The sequence below is a fragment of the Aquila chrysaetos genome, chromosome 23 (assembly GCF_900496995.4).
Source record: "Aquila chrysaetos chrysaetos chromosome 23, bAquChr1.4, whole genome shotgun sequence".
Taxonomy (NCBI): domain Eukaryota; kingdom Metazoa; phylum Chordata; class Aves; order Accipitriformes; family Accipitridae; genus Aquila; species Aquila chrysaetos.
In genome coordinates this window covers 17,465,236-17,478,911 of record NC_044026.1, presented here as the reverse complement: position 1 = coordinate 17,478,911, position 13,676 = coordinate 17,465,236, and the positions used below count along the sequence as shown (strand labels likewise).

The following is a 13,676-nucleotide window of genomic DNA, read 5'->3' as shown; positions in this document are numbered from 1 at the left end:
TGTTTTCATGTTGTTTTATGTGCCAAAATCTGTAGCCCCTGCTTCTCTGGTTGCAATTGTTTACCTTTTGTCTGTGCTGCAGCTGGCAGTGCTTTGGAAGTTACTGCGTGGGGACAGGGCATTTCAACAACAAGTTAATCTAAGTAAGTATTTCAGAATGGACATTTATAGTCACAGAAATGGCTAAGTAAAACCAGCACCATCGTCTTCAGTCGAGCAGCTCCAAGTGTGCCTTCAGAAGCAAATTTGCTTTGTATAGTGACCCAAAGAAGCAACTTCAACCACAAACACAGTGCAGCTCTCAATGAATGAAGCACATTCTCGTCTTTATTGTGCTCTGTCAACAGGATTTAGCAGTGTTTTCCGATTCCAGAGGCTCTATTACTTGCAGTACTGCGCAAGCAAGAGAGACTGTAGCTTGACGTTCAGCTCACAGGCTGAGTGCGGGAGGCTGGCGGCTGGGAAATGTGTCACCCTCGATGAGTGAAGTAAACCAACAAGTCCTCAAGAGAGGTCAGACTTGGTGCTTTGTGGTGCCATTGGTAGTAATTTTCAAGACAAAATGGATTATGCTTTTAGAAAATACATTCTATATTTTTTTCTTTAAATGCAATTAGTTCCAATTACTAATGCCTATTAAGGGAAAATGGCCATTAATATAAATACTATGAAGAAGTATTTTAGAAATCTCACAACTTTTTCATCCGTTTCTGTTTTGGTGAATGAGCTATGGGTATGATACTCATCTCTCACATAAGTCCTCTCCTTATACTGTGTGAAAATAACCCGTAATTGTAGAACACGACGAATTTTCTTCCCTAAATGGACAAGAAACACAATTCTCGTAAGCAAAGGAAGTTGCCAATAGATGGGGAGGGGAGTTCTTTTTACTCAGTAACCCCATAAGCAACAGAAGATCTCTTTTGTCAAAAACCCACTGAGTTAAATTAGTTTAAAGTCTCTGTTTGAATTTATGAATTTTGCTTTTTATTAATGAATAAAGTGTCCTTGCATGTAAGTAACACAGAAGGAACATCCATTCTTACAGATAATCCACAAGCCCATGTATAAGGAAGGAAAATGCTCAAGAATCATATTTTTGTTATAGGTTCAATTCAAGCTTATTGACAGGGTACTTTCCATGATCTGAAGCCTAATACTATTATAGTGTCTTAAAAATGACTTGGAAAGCTTAGGTGCTGTTGTACCTCTTACTGCATTTATATTAATTATGAAAAACATACTGGATTAGGGCTTCACAGTATAGTGACTATTAAGTGACATAATATGAAACTGGTGGCCAAGAGTTCGTGAATGTTAACTCCAGCTGTGCCACTATCATCTTGAACAAATGCCCTGTACCTAATTTGTGATGCTTTTACTTATGCTGAGCAATACCTGTAGCTACCAAATAGATTTGTTGATTTCCATAACTTTAAAATGAGTAAAGCAGTACTGGAAGTGAGTAATAGTAACAGGATTCAGCCTGCACTCTCTCTTTGAGTCATATGTGGTGTTGGTAGGTGGTCTTGTGCAAAGCAACATTAAAAAAAAATTACATTAAAAAAATTTTAAAAATCAAATTAAAATTAATTTTAAAAAATACAAAGTTCTTTCTTTCCTTTTTTTAACTTTTAGAGCTGAAATTTATATATCCTCAGCATGAAAATGGCTGCTTATTACCTAATTTGTAGAACCATGGTTTCACTTAGAGTGAAATTTAGGCCCTGAAATGGGCTGTATAAAACCTGGGATTTGAGAGTGTAACTGCTGATTAAATGGTGTTAGTGGTGACACTGCAGGTGAATTTCAACCTTAACCCAAAATTTCAAAAATAATAATCTCAGAATTCAAACTCCTCAATTCTTGTCCAAAGTCGGTGTATCAGTGCAAATACTCTTGTATTCTGTAGCCTGTGGTTCACTGACAGAGTCCTAAAAAGATGACCTAATTTTTCAAATAGAAAAGTCTTTTTGGCATTAACTGAACCTGGAAGTGCTCACCACTTTGGAAAAACAGGTCATGTAGCAATTTAATATGCACTCAGGAGTTTGATTCTAGACTTTTGGTCTTTTAAATATTCATCATGCTAGTCTTAATATATAGATGCCCAGAGAGTGATGTATGTATTGCAGTGGAAAATGCAGTGAACACATAAATTAGGAAGCATTGAACAAACCAAGTTCATCTCTGAAAAAAACCTGATGTGTACAGCTGTCTGGGCGGGTGTTTGTCAGAAAAAACAGAATGGGTTAACAAAGAAAAAAAAAAAGCATCTTCTTTCACTTTGACAGTTGTTGTCTTTTGAGTACTACTCATCTTGCTAATATTCTTGAGTGGAATCTGTTGGAGGAGCAATATATTGTTGATCTATAGAAACATGACATTAAGTGATAACTATATACACAAAAGGCTGGATAAAAGCCCAACAGCATTCATCACTTTGTGGTTTAAACATTTCCAAACTGCGAATTAAAATAGCAGGCCATATTTAATAGCATTTGGGGCTGATACAATACTGTTTATGCATAATTTTTGCTAATTAATTTTAAAATGTACAGTAGGTATTATGCATGGGTAATAATGCTTTGCCTGTTTCCCAAGAATGCTTTGGATATTATATTCTCAAAACACGCTGCAAATGGTAAGTACTAAGCGTTATTATTATGAATTGGGTTCATTTAAGGCATAAAACTGCTAGAGTTGCATAAGTCTTTAAGCACATTATGAATATTTCAGCAGTATTCATGCGTGATGTAACCTAAATCAACAGTCATTTCAAAACATATTTATTTTTACGGAATATAGATTGTAATTAATCACGTCTTTTGCTGGGGCGGATGAGAACTGGAACTGACCTCAGAGCTCTTGGGAGATCCCCTGGGCTTTAGCTTTTCACTGAGATTCCTCTCAGTCTTATTTCATGTGCAACTCTTTTTTTCTCTTGCCATGGGGTAAACTGTAAATCTAAATGGTCGTAGCTCCACTGCCTTCAGTGGAACTGCACCCATTTGCCCAAGGTAAGTGTCTCTCTTCTATCGCTCTGCGATCTCTTTCTTTGCTCGGGAGTGCACAGAGTGGACTCTTTCCTGTATTTTCTGATTTGTCCATCTCCAGAACTGCTTCCTGCTTCTTACATTCCTCTGGGCCTGAGCATCACTTGTATCCAAAATTCAAGATTTGCAGAGACAAATGGACAAATGTTGTCTCAGCCTGTCATTTACTGAGGAATTACTTCACCGATGGAGTTGAAAGAATCACCCATTAAGAACAAGGTTCATGAGAAAGCATTGATAGTTTGGCCCTAGAAGTTGTAAACCTGTTCTCCATGTGGATATGAGTGCCATTTGTTCCTGTGTTCAATATTGTATAGCACTCATTTTTTGTGTATTTCTGTTGTATTTCACTTTGTAGCACTAAGACACTCCAGAACTTGCCATTGTGTAGGTATAATACCAAAACACTATATTTTACGTCCAGTTTCGACTTTTGTTCTCATTTTTATGTCTCAGTAGACTTCAGGGGAATGTCAGAATATCAATAAATGGGTCTTTGGAGAATAAGGCTCTAAGACTCCAAAGAAATGTAAGTCATTTATCAAAAGGCTACTGTGAAGCAGTAATTTGAATTTATAATATGAAAAATAATTTGAAAATTATTTTATATGTATAAAGCCAGAACACAACGGTAGTAGGGAACCCTATGAAAACAAGCAGTACTGTCAGGTGTATATAGGCAGGCTACCGACTATTCATATTGCCAAGAGGTGAAAGAAGAATTTCTGTAATAAACTCAGTCTTATCAACTGGAAATGTCAGAAGGTGTGAAAAGACTGGGCATATTAATCAATCAAAGTATGACTTTGAGTTATGAACTTGTCATGCGGCTACAAAAAAGGAAAATCTAATCATAGACCATATCAGGCAATGAATTACCACCATTACATTGCTGAACTCTCATCCGGAATACCTTATCCATTCTAGTCAGCCTTATTTCAGAGAGATGAATTCTTACCGGAGCAGGTGCGGAAAAAGGAGAATTAATATAACCAACAAATGACAATCTACCTCAAGAGGCAGTAACTGAGTATTACAGTTAAGTGAGTGTTGGGAGCAAATATACTCTAAATAAATGCACAGTGCAAGTGTGTGAGTGGAGTGAGTACATCAAACCACAGTTACGTAAGTTAAAAAGAAATGTTAATTTTAAAGTAAAAGGATATTAACTGGCTATGAAAAAGTCAGAATTTGTCCAGCTGTCTGTTAAGTAATGTTCTGGGCATGGCTTTCAACAGGAGTTGAAGGAAAACTATGGGGAAACAGCTTGTGTTCTCTCACAACCCCTACTTGCAAAGATGAGAGTTAATTGACAAAGATCCAATTCACTCCTCTGTGGTATGTTCCCTACGGTGAAAGACCACTTAAGACACTGGCTTACATAACTAGAAAAATGTGTCGAGGCAGATTATTTGGTGACCTTCTTACCATAAAGGTGAAACACAGATAGGATGTGTTCGGTTTTGAGTTTTTGCCATATTACAAAACCAGTAAGGCAAAGGTATGTGTTCATTGACCTTTAGCTAGAGTGGTGCCTATGTTAGCGTTAGTATTAGTCCTTATGTTAAACCCTTTATATTGCTTTGGAACTTAAAAAATTCAAAAGGTACAAGTTAAAGCAGGCCCATGTCTTAATCCCTGGTATTTGTTGAGACCTAATAAACAAAATGCATTTTTGTTGGCTTTTCATTATAAAAGATGCTGCTGAAGGAAATAATGATAGCCAATCTTTTTACATAATTGGTTCAAGAATGAACCTGCCTACACTGTTGCTTAAACTCTTTGGTCCTTAATACCTTAGTGAAAACTTGGATGATGTATAGGGTGTCAGAACAATAATTTCTCTGCGACTAGTCCATGTGAACCAATCTGGACATGCTGTGCCAAACTGCAAGCTCACAGTGTGAGTTCAGATCAGATGGGTTGTGTGAAGGTGGTCAGCTATCACCCAAGCGGTATGACTGGTATGCAGAATTTATCCTGGAGGTTAGTAATCCTCCCTCTCCAAATACTACCTTCAGCTCCACACCTGAATCACAGTCTTGTGACAATGGATGGGGGCTAACCAGTACCTTTTAGGTTTATGGTACCTTGCTATCAAGAGCGTCCAGCAACAAACCTCCATTGTTAAGTCTTCAAAATTAGCTTTCCATTCTGCCACGTGGGCTGTGTGACCACTCACGTACATGTGCCCAGCAGCATGCAGAGGGGTATGTTTTGGTTCACCCATACAACCTCGGCATTTGGGTGAACAAAGCAGCACTCCTTTGGCCTGAAGGACTGTGACAGACCCTAGCCTTTGTGAAATGTACCCCACACCCTTCCTGACTCCAAGTGCCATGGCCATCTCGCTCCGTGTTCCTACAGCTTGTGCAGTAGTTTGTTCAGCATTCTTTATCTTCACTTCCTTTTTTTTTTTCTTTTTTCTTCTTACAGATGGACAAAAGAGGAAGAAATCATTAAGAAAGAAACTGGACTCATTAGGAAAGGAGAAGAACAGAGACAAAGGTAAAAAAAATGAGTACATAGTTACTGACTGGGTCTTAGTTTTGCATATGAGATCTCTTTAGTCTTAAATGAATACTTTCCGGAGTAGGAGAATGTTACTGAGCTGAGGTACTGCCTAGGTATTTATTTCCAAGTTGAAAAATACATCTTATCTTTTCTATTTGTCATTTGTATAACCCAGATCTCTTCAACTGAAAGCTTATTCCTGGGAGAAAAGGAGGAGTTAAAGGACTGCATCTGTTCTTCACTGTTCTTTCTCCCCATTTTCACCATCCAGTGCAGAGTGCAGTCTGGAAAACACGATCCAGTTGTTTACCTGCATTTGCACTCTCCTCTTTCAGTTTGTAAAGCACATAAACCCAGCCCTGCCCAAGCAAGTCAGTTGGTTTGCTTTTCTTTTTTTAACCTTATGAAAATAGCCGTTGTTTAAAATATATAAATGCTTCAGTGCTACTGATCAGTTGGATTTTAATAGACTCCATGTGACATGGATTTACAGATATGGTTGTACTCTTTTGTTTGGACACTAATCAGCTTTATGGGCTGGGTCCTAATCCACTGGACTTGACCTGTAATTTGCAGCCATTTGAACTAAGTCTAGACATTGAGACCTGAAAAGTGTGTCTGACATTGCATTTTTATGCATGTAAGTAATTGTGCATCTAATTTTGTGTTCCCTCCTGGAAAAGAAGTTCTGGAACAGTGGTAGTAAAACTCAGCATCAACACCCCGGTTTCACAAACACACGTACAAACACACAAATTTATAACAAGAGAAGTGATTTGGTTACTCTGATGTTATTGCCTGTAATCTAGTTTGGCAGAAGGATGGAACTTTGAAATTCCATTGAAAAAATGAATGTCCCCATTTCAAAGTTACTTTGAATGTTTGTCAGGCAGAAAATGTTTTGTTTGGTGACTTCATATATGGGATTATTATGTTCTTGGTTTAAAAATTGCTGTGGAAAATATTTGCATTAATCTTTCTAAAACTGAAAGTCGCCTGACACATTTGTTTGGATAAATCCAGTGGCCTCTCATGTTGCATTGCAAGTACCAAATTTTTCATTTGTTATGACAATTACTTGATGTAGGACTGAGCCCACATGCAGAAGGAGTCTTTAAGGAAGAGGTTTAATGATTTGATAGCCAGTTTTGGGGAAAAATCTGTCTTGTACTGCTCCTGTCAATGCATTACATTTGGCTGCAGTGTAATTAATCAGTCATTATGTTGCTTAGTTTCTTCGGTTTTTTTCCCATAGATCTCCATGCAGTTAAAAGTGCAAAGCAATGTGGTTCTGTGCAAAACCTTCCCTGCTTTTTAGTGCATTTGCCAGATACTGATCTTCATAGCAGTCTGTGGGGTGCTCTTCTGCATCGGAAATGGCTAACCACTTGCTGCCTTTTTTTTTTTTTTTTTAAAATGTTCTGTCTCTCACAAATTTTTGATGCACTGAGAGCTTTTATCTTTCCCCCCCATATGGGTAGCACAACTTTGGTAGTCTCCTTTGGAAGTTTCTATTTAGAAGCTCTTCTGAGAGTTTAAATATATTTTATCTTTTTGTTCTGACATTTTTCATTGCATGAGGAGAATTTAGCAGTAATAAATTGATTTGATAATTCACCAAAGACCAAATTTGCCTGTGTCAACCAAACCCGGTGGATCTTTGCAATTGCACTTCCAGAACTCCTCCAATGCCTCTTTGGTGCAGTGCCTTGAGAAGTGATGGCTTCCTTTGCTGATGCATACAGATGCTTAACCCAGAGTTGGTTTTTATTGCTCTAAATTATTTATGGCCAAAGATATTTCAAACAATATTTTTTCTTACATTGGCTTGTACTCTTTTGTAATTTTCTTATAGCCTTGTTTTATTTCAGCTGACCTCTGTTTTCTGATAATTACCCAACTGTACTGGTTGAGGACTTACTGATAATATTATTTTCTGCTATTACATTTCTGTTCCGGGATTTTTTTGTGTGTCTGCCGTGCACGATAGCTTTTATACTCTATTCATTTAGTAACTTTGGGGATATACTTTCTGTTTTTATTCCAGTGGATTTTTCTGAGTGCGCTTTGCCAGTTAGGGCTCAGTAGTTGCCCACAGCAAAGGTCAGCACTTTGTACTTATTCATCCTTGTATATATTTATCTACTTCCTGGTTTTCAGCATTGCTCATATCTTCTGGTTAACTATACCCAAGCATTTTTAAAAATCACTATGCTGATTCTCTTAATTTTAATTCCTTTTTTTCTTTATTCTTTTAACTTCAGGCATTTCAAGCATGTACCCCTCTGCTTTTATCCTCCTTCTCCCATCTTCCACTGCCTTATTCTCATTTATAGAGATGTCTTACACACTCTCTCCATGTATAAAATATTATAGGAGCACCCCCCTGAGGAGAAAATACCCCAGCACTACTCAAACAGCAGAATCTATATTTCTCTCCTTCCTTCAGGACGTCTGTATTGACAGGGGTGTCGGGTTGGTCAGTAAGGGTACAGAGGGCCAGGAAATTGGAAGGACTCAGGTTCCCAACCAGGTCGTGTCAGCAGAGTGAAAAGAAAGCCATGTTGGCTCTTATTTGTTGCCAACAGAAAACATGAGGCAAAACCAGCCCAGACAGCAGGAGACGGTGCCCTGTTTCTCAGGGTTTCTGTCCATGGTTGTTTCTGGTGTACTCTTCTCTGCCCTTCTGAGTTGTTAAAGATCACCTACCCCACAGATACTTGCTGAGCAGAATCTTAATCCATGACGGCAGAGGGGATGAGCAAGCAGGAGGGTGCTGGACTGTGCAATGGGCGGTTAGCCTGGCACAGCTGGGGACCGGCGGCTGTTTTCCTGTGGGAACACCTTCCCTGAACTGTGGTCTCTGTGTCACCCGAAGTCAGAGTTCACCTGCCTCGGCGTCTGTATCACAGCGAGCTGCAAGCATTAGCCTGGTCCATTCCATGGTGGTTTTTTTAACGAGCATTTCTACCATGTATTTTATAAAGAGAGTATCTTCCGTTTCTGAGGAGCTGGTCCGAAACAAACACTCCTCACTCTGGACATGGTTGTGCTCACACAAAAGGCCAGGAGCACACACTTACCCATATGGGCAGGTCCCTAGTCCTCAGGCCCAAAAGGAATGCCTTCCTTCTGTTTCTTTTGGGGGGTTTGTGGGGTTTCTTTTTTTTCATAACTAGTCCTGCTGCACCATTGTAAGAATGAAACGGCGAGACCAGGCTGTAGGATGTCAGAGGCGAAGCGGGGAAGCTGATTTCCAGAACACTTTATGCAGACGAGTTGCAGTTGCCTTAATGCAAACAGCATTTCTGTCCCTTCAGCATCACTTCTGTAAGCACAGTTGCAGTTTGAAGAGTATGTAATTAATTGCAAACATTTTGAGTTTCCTATATCTCAGCCTGGGAGACCCCACATACCAGGACAAGTAACAGCTGAGGGGCCCGTGTTGTTAGGTCTTGTCTGGAGTACATGCCACCTGAAAAGTCTTTTTTTGACTAGATAAGCTCCTGAAGGTTAATCCTGATGATCACGCATCACGGTGTGATCCTGTGTGTGGGCTGCAGCCAAAGATCACCGAGATGTGCCTGGCGCAGGAAACCACAGAGGTGGAAAAAAAAGGCACTGTGCTGATCAGCAGGGACACACAACAGAGGCCATGCTGCAGGGTGCACAAGGCATGAACCTTGTGCAGCTTGTAGTGTGTGCAGTCAGGGTTGTGCCTTTGTGTGTAGGTAGTTCCTGAGAAAGAGCAGGGAGGACTTGTGTCCTTGGTCTTGCCTGACAAAACCTCTCCTTTAGCACTGATGTGCACTGAACTGCCCTAGGATGTAGACTTCTGGAGTTGTTCTCTCTGGGGAGGTACCACCTCTCTCCGATTTGTGCCCAAAACTGTTCTCCCTCACCTCACGGAACCAGGTGTCTGTGCTTAAAAAAACATAACCGAAAGGACATGGTACTCTTTTCTTCTAGGACTGTTTGGAGATTTAATCACTTGTATTTTAGGACTCAGTCCAATCTGTGGAGTTTTTACTCTCCTAACGTCAGTTTTTATTTAGACGGATCAGTCAATGAGCCTGTCTATCTGTTAAGTGAGAGTTTCAGCAAACTGTTATACTTCTGAAGGCCAACAAAGACACTAAAGTAGAATTGAATGCACTTTAAAGGAGATATCTTTATTTTGTCCTTTTTGACAGGTACATCTGTCATCATCTCATTAAAAGGGGAAAAATTCTAAAACAAGTGTTTTTTCAATTGCTTTTACATCTCTGAGTGACTCAAAAGACCAGGATATAGCAAAACTTGCCGGATGTAAACAGATGAAACAGGAGAGCAGCACTCCACCCAGATATTTAAGCAGTATTTTCAGCTTCCATCGTTCAGTGTCTTTGCTTTTCTCTACTCAGCCTCCTTGTTATTAATGGCCATCATGACTCTCAATCGTGCTGTCTACATATGTCTCCAAACATTTGCTTTAGCTGCTAACAAACAGTACTCAGGCTGGAGGAGCAGTAAAATGTCAGTGCTGCTTGGAATAAGAAATTCTTGGGATGCTCTGCATGCTGGCGGCTGGGTACTGTTCCCTTACAAATTCACTGCTAATTTTGACGGCAGCAGAAGTGGAGCCTTTTGTCCATCTCCTGCCAGCGATACGGGGGTCAGCGTAAGCATGCCTACTTGGAAAGTACACACAGGCATTCCTGAGAGAGTTGCCTCCCAGAAAGGATTTCTCCTAGAAGATTTTATCAGTAAACCAGTTCCATTTTGCCTTGGTTCCAGTAAACCCTACAGGTGAACTGAGAGACCTGCTCAGAAATAATAATCACTTGTTACGTGATTTGTTGAGCAACTGAGACTCATCCCTTTTGCTGGTGTTCCTGTGTGGAATGTAAATACTTGACAGGTTCATCTGTGGGGCCTTTGCAGAACTGCTTTATATGCTGGAGTTTCTGAGAAAGGCCTTCCTGGTAACTCTGTAGCATATGGAGATCCAGCAGATGTTTGACTTTTCTTTAGTTCAAAATTCTTGAAAACATCTTCCATGTTTATTTCCCAGCCATACTCAGTAAATTCAGAGGTATTTCGTAACATTTGCATTTGTTCTTCAGTAATTCAACCTACCATGATGTTAGAATGCCAGCTAAAGGAGAGAGCTTAGCACAGCTTAAGGAGAGAGCTGAATAGATGAAGTTTCTTTTTTATTATTGTTTATCAGAAACGTGTTTTTCTCAAGCCTTTCCAGCACCCCACTGTGCTTTTTTAAAAACTTCAGAAATGTTTCTCATGCTCTCTGGGCATACAAAAGGTTGTTTTAAGGAACACTCTGTCATAATTCATACTAAAGTCCACCAAAGGACCTCTCAGTTTTGGTTTTTTTTTTTTTTTAAACAAACACCTACCCACAGAAAAAGTCTGAGCAATTGCAAAGGCCTTATATCACTCCTTGAAGGTCAGTGAGCTCTGACTAGCTGGAGAAGGGACTTTCAGCCACAGAACTGATGCTGTGAGAACATTGTCTTATCTCAAGTCTTCTGGAGTCGGTGCATGGTTTTGACAAACCTTCAGATGGAGGGAGTTTTGCCATTCCAATTATGGATCGAGGCTTCCATTTTCCTTATTTCCTTCCTTCCATCACTCCCTCTACGGATCCAAAGTAATTAATTTCGGTTAGCAAAACAGAGTTACCCAGTCTTGCTAGCGGCGGAGGTTGACTTAAAGACTGCTTTAAGTCCATTTAAATATCCCTTTTAAAGCATATTATTCTCTGAGCTGTCTCCCACTCTGTTGCTATCACTTAGATAGAGGTAGTACAAGCACCTCATTAGATCTTGGTCACAAGGTTTTAGCAGCTCAAAAACAGCACTTAAGCTGTACTTAAGAAAAAAAAAAAACCAAGAAAGTGCTAGGGAGACTATCCAAAGTTGCTGTATTGTATGCTGTTCTCTTTATTGACATTGAAAGCCTCACTAGGGTCTAGAGTATAGACCTCACTGGTTCTTAATAGGCTGCTATGGTTTGTGGGATGGAAACCACAATTTTCACCAGCAGAAACTTCAGAGAAGTCATTGAACCTATACTTGGACAGGGTGGCATGAGGCCAAGTAAGCTAACCGTATGGGTCAACATCCTGGATATTATCATTTGATTAGCAAAGAAAAGGATTTCTGGTCACTGAAACTCTTATTTGATTTGGCTTGGAGTTTTTCTGTGACATGCTGCTTTTTATTAGAAAATGCTGATTTGCCATCACAGAAAGATATCTTGGGAACATACGAGTTTTGATCAAAATTTTCTTAAGAAATTTTCCATAGCTGCAAGATGGATTTTCTGGTAAAAGAAATTGTGCACTTCTCCAAAATAGCACATTGTCTCCTGTGCCAGTAAACACTAAAAACCAGAATGGATCTAAAGTCAATTCCTTATATGCTGCTGTTCGGGCTAAGGATATGAGTCTGTGTTTCCACACCGATTGCCCAGTCTGCCAGGTTGTTTCACATTTTTACATGGTGCTTTCTGCAAAATTTCTACCCACTTTGATGATTAAATAAGTGAACAGTTTTTTTTTGGTTTTACAGTCATTTAGTATATGTACAACAGACCAAAGTTTGAGACCCTGCTCTAAGGAACGTTTCTTCATACAAATTAAACATCTCTAACAGTAGGGATCTCCAGCCTACAGCAGGAGCTTTTAGCTTGATTGTGAGATCAGAGCCTCAAACCTACACATCTTACATCTGAGTCCCTGCCCTTTCTCCCTCATCAGTGGGTTGCTAAATACTTTGCATGACTACAACTCTTTTTTTTTTTTTTTTTTTTTAATGAATCTGAAATGTCAAAAGGGCTAGCATTCACTCTAATGGACATGACATTACTTGTCCAACAAGAAAATTGTTGGGATTGAATACTTCTGAAGAGTGGTGGGCAAAATATGCTCACCACCACCACCCCCCCTCCACGGCGCACACACACAGGAGTTTTGGTGGGAACTTGAGGTTGTAGCCAGTTTGCGGAGGGTGCAACCAATTCTCTTAATTTCAACAAATGAGCAAAAAGTTACTGCTTTTGCCAATTCCTTAACATAATTACCACTGCCAGCCAGCATCACTTCCATCTGTATTTAGTCTGAAAATCAGCCAGTTGGTTTTCATCCAGTTCCCCATCTCTGCCAGACATTGAGAAATCGGGGAAGCAGTTCATGTCCTCTGAGAAGGAGGCCTACAGCAAAGCAGCCTAGAGCAGAGGTTCAGTGTCCTTTCAGTGCTACACAGGCGTGTTGAGCAAGAGCAATTAAAAACCTGGCATTCAACACCTGAGGGTTTTCAAGGAGGAGCAACACCTACCTCAAAATACCAGCCTTTACATAACCAAGTCAGGGAGAGGGTCATTTTAATGAAAATCTTTCAATGAAGCAGTGCTCAGATCTTATCTCATGCTGTTCTTGTCCCAGTTGGTCCTAATGCTGTAGGATCAATGGCATCAGCGTCCTGTTGGGCATCACTGTGCTACATACTGCTGTCCCATCCCAATTGGAAGTACGAGTGTCTGTGAGCCAAAACCAGAGAAATATTTCATGTTCAGGATTTCAGTTGGCTCCGTGGCTTTTCTCAGGAAAGGTTGTGAAAGGACAGATAAATAGGGATGCTGGAGATATAACAACGTACCTGGTTAGACAGGCAGAAAGGGAGATGTGTTGCTGTTATGGGTTTGTGTGGTGGGGTTTTGGTAGCAGGGAACGAGCTGCAGGGGCAGCTCCTGAGAGAAGCGACACCAAGTTGGGAGGCAGGGTTGATCTGCTGGAGGGTAGGAAGGCTCTACAGAGGGATCTGGACAGGCTGGATTGATGGGCCAAGGACAATTGTATGAGGTTCAACAAGGCTCAGTGCTGGGTCCTGCACTTGGGTCACAACAACCCCACGCAGCGCTACAGGCCTGGAAAAGTGGCTGGAAAGCTGCCCGGCGGAAAAGGACCTGGGGGTGCTGGTCGACAGCCGGCCGAATATGAGCCAGCAGTGTGCCCAGGTGGCCAAGGCGGCCAACGGCATCCTGGCCTGCATCAGAAATGGTGTGGCCAGCAGGAGCAGGGAGGTGATCGTCCCCTGTACTGGGCAC

General features: G+C 40.5%; 1 protein-coding gene across 10 annotated transcripts in view; it reads left to right on the top strand.

Moving 5' to 3' along the window:
• ARHGAP6 (Rho GTPase activating protein 6) overlaps positions 1–13,676 on the top strand; it is a 341,022-nt gene that overhangs the window by 290,738 nt on the left and 36,608 nt on the right. For all 10 annotated transcript variants that reach the window (XM_029999031.2, XM_029999033.2, XM_029999038.2 and 7 more), the window contains one exon: positions 5,493–5,564. In XM_029999031.2, coding sequence (XP_029854891.1) covers positions 5,493–5,564 — 72 coding nt within the window. The remainder of the gene's footprint in view (positions 1–5,492; positions 5,565–13,676) is intronic.